The following is a 5,380-nucleotide window of genomic DNA, read 5'->3' on the forward strand; positions in this document are numbered from 1 at the left end:
TGTGTGTGTGTGTGTATAAAAAAGCCTATATATATATATATATATATATATATATATATATATAATTTTTATTTTTTATTATTCTTTTTTTAAGAAGTCCCTTTATATGAGGCTATGAATCATATACTATCACGTCATTTATTCATTCAGCATTTTAGTACCCTTCTTGGCACAAATCAAGAGCAGACTTTGCTCACCATTGCTATTATCTTATAATCAATTATAGCGTGCAATGTGGCTTAAAATGCTTTGATTGATACAGTTATTAGTGAATAACCGTTTCGCGCGTCCAGTAACTCCAGACGGGGCTCCATAGTGTCCCATTTGAGAAAATTACTTTTACTCAAGTACTATTTTGGAAAAATATATAAAAAAAATTATAGTTTTCAGACCGAGGATATTTACAAATTTAGTGAGCTGCCCACGTCGACGTCATTTGTGTGCATCATGCGCGCGTTGATTGGGTTCGAAAAGTCTACTTTCACCTACACCGTCTATTCCCATGTGTTCTTACGCATCCTGGGGATCTGTCAGTGCATCTCAGGGAAGATGGGTGTGTCAAGGTCCTCATCACCCAGGACATCTCCTGAAGATCACTTACAGGAAGCTCGTCGGATATTATTCCTGGAGAGTTAGCAGTTGTCTTTCATCCTGCAATATCTGAAGCTGAAAATATCTCATTGACTAATTATTTATGTATTAGGAACATAATCGTATCCGTAGGGCAGATGTTATCGTTATTAGCAACTTGGTTCCGGTTTCTTTCCTGTTCGTTTCCCACCGAATGCATATTAGTGAAATACCGAGAAAAAAATAAGTTCGATACATAGCATATTTAACCTAGAATATCTCAGCTATAAACTTACAGCAAAGAGAAAAATAAAACAACCTCAGAGGAAACAACAAAACAAACGGGTTGGGTTATTGGTTCTCAAAGTATCCATTCCTTTAAAAAAAAAACACGTCGGTACATTTATAAAACACAACACAGTCATCATTTATGAGTTTATTGAGTAGACTACTTCTATCACAAGCAGCCCTATATCACGAAAAACTTTTTTAAAGAAAGTTAACGTTTGTGCTGGGGATGAATCAAATCAGTTCCTTGAAACGAATCTTAAAAAGCAAAAAAGTGTGAAAATGACTGATAAATATGCCATTAAAAAGTCGAAGGTGCGCAGTCTGTCAAGCTTATGAGGAAATAATTATGATATGTTTAGTTAGAAAGTAACCAATTAATAACTGCCACAAACTTGGTTTTAAGAAATTGACCTGAATTATGTTTATTGAGATCTCAATCCATGTCACTACAGAATATCTTCTAGAAGATATCTGAGGAGCATCTGGAATTACATTCCATTAAAGATGCTTTACCGCTCATTCATGTGGGTTGATAAAAACAATTTTTTTTATTATTATAAGTTTGGATTTATACATTCTTACTGCAACTTCAGTGAGTGACACGTTTTGTTGTGTCATAGTCCAAAATGGCTTCTCCAACACATCAGTTCTATTTCCAAGATGGCTGACCATCCTGCAAACAATGTAGATGTGCTAGAAGAATGATGATAACAGCATAGGCAGAGCCAACAGGCATAGAATTCAATATGGTAGAAATCAAAAATGAATGGTCAATATGTATTCTAACTAATGCATAGGCCATATTGCCTATAAGCACCTTGGAACCAACAATCTGTACACAATGACATTTCCAAAGACCAGGAGTTCAAAGCGTATGGAAAAAATGAATTCAATGTAGGAAGAATTAATGTTTATATTATCTCTCAAAATGTCAGAGCAATCATATCAACACCAGATGGCAACATGTAGTCATTTCCAACATACTTAGCAGGATTAATGCCTGTGTACACCATAATTATTATGTATTGCACTCAACAAATTAGTAGATTAATTGTTCTGTATAGATCTCTGGCAACAATCAATGTATATGTAGTGTTCATTCTCTCAAAGCAATAGTCAGATCGATTGCAAACACACTAGTAAGACTGCCTGTCTTCTTACATACAGTATTTTCTCAGCCACGCAGTGATGGCATTTCACATAATTTATGAATAATGAATTACAGAAAGAGAGATTAACCATGAGTCATGTGTCCAGATGTCTACAAATGCCACTCTAATCCACAGGCAAATTAATCAACAATCATAGTAGTTAAGACTAAGCCATTTCAAACATGACGCCTTTGGGAGAAACACAGATAATAGAACAATATTTATGAACTCATTGTAGTTCTCACTTCACATACGTTACAATCACTGTTGTGATGTATTAGGCCATATACACACAAAATCCCATTTCAAACACACATACTCAAACGCAAATTTCCTTTGCATGAAGGGCCAATTTCCTGGCATGGGAAATTACCCCCAGATGGTAATATTACATTTATTTGTGGAGGCGATTTAAAATTTCAGCAGTAGCATCAAGAAGAATCTCCTTTTCGTCTTTTCAAATAAATGGCTTTAAAAGGCTCATACTGTAAGGCCTCCAGCTAGAGGAAAAATGGAAAAGAGAGAGCCTTCAAAGCTTAACTTGGAGACTAGCCATCAAAAGTTTTTAATTAAGAACTGTGTTACTTGGATTTGGGTGCCAGCCAACAAACCAATCTAGAGTTAACCAGCTTCAAAGCAGACATCTAGGCAATCTCATTACTTAGCATTTCAATTGAGAGACAGTAGTTATCTAGTCATATAATGACAAACATCATTATAGATTAAGACATCTCAGTAAGTACTGAACCATACTTCCTTATATTGCAGGAAATGGCTACATTGAGGGTAAGGAGCTTGAAAACTTCTTCAGTCAGCTGGAGATTGCGCGGAGAGGGGCTGGTGCGGTGAGTATACAGACAAGCAGATTTAACAGAAATACTTCTCATTAGGAAGCACTGTATCTTCCAAACTATACTGCAGAATACTCAAAGCATTGAGTAAACGTCATTGTGCTCAAACTGAAAGATAGATTGTGAGATTGTTACTCTTGGCATGATTCACATCAACTCAAAATACATCATCAAAGAAGCTTAAAGGGATAGTTCACCCAAAAAAAAAAAGAAAATTCTGTCATCATTTACTCACCCTCATTTCATTGACAACATTTTATTCTGTGGGACACCATAGAAGATATTTTGAAAAATGCCTTTGTTGTTGTTTTGGACCCCTTTGATTTTGGGCAATTGAAACATTCTTCAGAATATCTTCTAAAGTCACACAGGTTTGGATGAGGTGAGTAAGTGATAACAGAATTCACATTTTTGGGTGAACTATCACTTTAAGATATTGATGGAAATCAAAGCTGCTGTGTATTTGCGTCACTAGCGCTGGCTCAACCAATGGCAGGATTTGGGGGCGGGACTACCTAATTGGAAGAAATTGTTTTCAACAAATATTGATCTAATATCACTAATTGTAACACAGTAATTAAAAAATAGTCGAAAAATGGAAAAGGTACCACCCAGACATTTTCTGTTACATTTACATTTTAATACACAACACAATGCAATGCATAATTCAAAATATGAGGAAAACAGCTGTCAATACACACAATTCAATATGGAAAATTTCTTTAACAATACTTTGGGTCCTATCTTTCTTAGAGTGAACCATGTGCAAATCAAATATATAAAGACCCCAGATGACTAGGCAGATGGCTTGCAGGAAAGATAGGAAGGGAGATTTGATCTTCATCCCTGTATGTTCAGCAATAAAACGGAGGGAGCCTCACGAATGGTCTCATAAAGTTAGTAATGCTATTATCTGCCACACAAGTGGCAATGAATATGGCACAAGGCAATGCACAATGTACATCTCTTATAAAGTGATAGCGTTTTCCTAACCTGAGAAGCACAAACTGAATAAAGCTTTTCCAGTAAGCAAAGAATGAGAAGAAGATTCATCTTGTTGTGCTTTCTTCACACAGGACCCATCAAATGCAGCCTTTAAAGGGAAGATGACGGAGTTCATGCAGAAATTCGACAAGAACAAAGACGGGAGAATTGAGATGTCTGAGGTAGATGAACACATCACTTAACACGTCACCGACTCTGCTGTTGACAAGTTATCAGATAGACCCCAATTATCCCTTCATCCCAGAAGAGGAAATCTCTAAACCCACTCATCACTTTAATCAAACCTGTAACTTACTGATAGAAAAAGTCATGGTCTCAAATAGAATAAAACGAGGTTTTCAATTCTGTTTGCTGTGTGTGTGTCTAATCCACTTATGTACACTTTCCATCAGCTGGCTCAGATCTTGCCCACAGAAGAGAACTTCCTCCTCTGCTTCAGACAGTTTGTGGGATCCAGCACTGAATTCATGGCTGTAAGTGATGATGCGACTTTTTCATTTTATCGATCCGTGGTCATTTAGATATATATTTATAACACAAAACGCCTCCTGGGGCGCCATATAAATATCCTCCCTTCACTCGTTCATTACAATCTAATATGCATAGCCAAATACAACATTTCGGAGAGTCTGATCATCAGAAATTGACTGCCTCAATGATGCATTATGTCAAGTTGAAGAGAGAGTGGAGCTAAAGAGAAAGGGAAGCTTTTTAATCATCCAGTGTGGTAGGCAAGCCTTTTAATGGGCTAGAATGAGTAAGTACAAACTTCTATTTTCAGCCTCATGTATTATAGATGTGCTGCTGTAATTCTCTGTAGACCTGTAGAGGGAGGCATCTATCTTTGATAAGAGGCTGTGATGGAAACAAGGCCAGCTGCTAGATTAAAACATTCATTAAATGGCATTTCTTGTTCCTTGTTCTCACAATGCACAGCTGCTTTGAATAGAAAATACAGAGGGGATAATGAAAAAGCCAGTGTAATTAATGTAAGAATAATTTGCCAATTTTTTCTTCACCTCCGCAGTCCTATTCTTCTCATTTGTCCAACCTGAGATATATTGCACGTATAGTCGTACACTGTACTGATGGTACAGTTACAATATCTTTGTATGTTTGTCTGTATCTGTAGGCCTGGCGGAAATATGACACAGACCGCAGCGGCTTCATTGAGACTAATGAACTTAAGGTAAAAGTTCTATTACTTTCCCTGCTGTGTCTTTCGCAACAATCCTGAAAAGAGTTTCGAAAGCCGCTAATGTGATGAGGCAGATGGAAACTATGCAAATCTCTCTGGATTTGGTGGCTGGCATCTGAAGAGAGTATACAAATCACTACATTTGTAAACAAAGCAAATGAAGCAATGCTCACTGAGGAGACGATGACCTCAAAGAAAGTAAAGCAGATGTCACTAACAAATAATGTTCTTCTTAAATGCTTAAGGGGGTTCACAAACCAAAACAGCAGGGGGTTTATAAGATAATTATAGAAATTTGATTTTATTGTTTTGTT

At 36.7% G+C, this 5,380-nt stretch overlaps 1 protein-coding gene across 1 annotated transcript in view; it reads left to right on the forward strand.

The window, feature by feature from the left end:
- Nucleotides 1-5,380, forward strand: part of calb2a (calbindin 2a) — an 11,139-nt gene that overhangs the window by 928 nt on the left and 4,831 nt on the right. Inside the window, exons 2-5 of the mRNA XM_016494664.1 lie at nt 2,781-2,857; nt 3,940-4,029; nt 4,261-4,341; nt 5,001-5,057. Coding sequence (XP_016350150.1) covers nt 2,781-2,857; nt 3,940-4,029; nt 4,261-4,341; nt 5,001-5,057 — 305 coding nt within the window. The remainder of the gene's footprint in view (nt 1-2,780; nt 2,858-3,939; nt 4,030-4,260; nt 4,342-5,000; nt 5,058-5,380) is intronic.

This window comes from Sinocyclocheilus anshuiensis, unplaced genomic scaffold, assembly GCF_001515605.1.
Source record: "Sinocyclocheilus anshuiensis isolate Anshui unplaced genomic scaffold, SAMN03320099.WGS_v1.1 scaffold286, whole genome shotgun sequence".
In the NCBI taxonomy this organism is placed as follows: Eukaryota; Metazoa; Chordata; class Actinopteri; order Cypriniformes; family Cyprinidae; genus Sinocyclocheilus; species Sinocyclocheilus anshuiensis.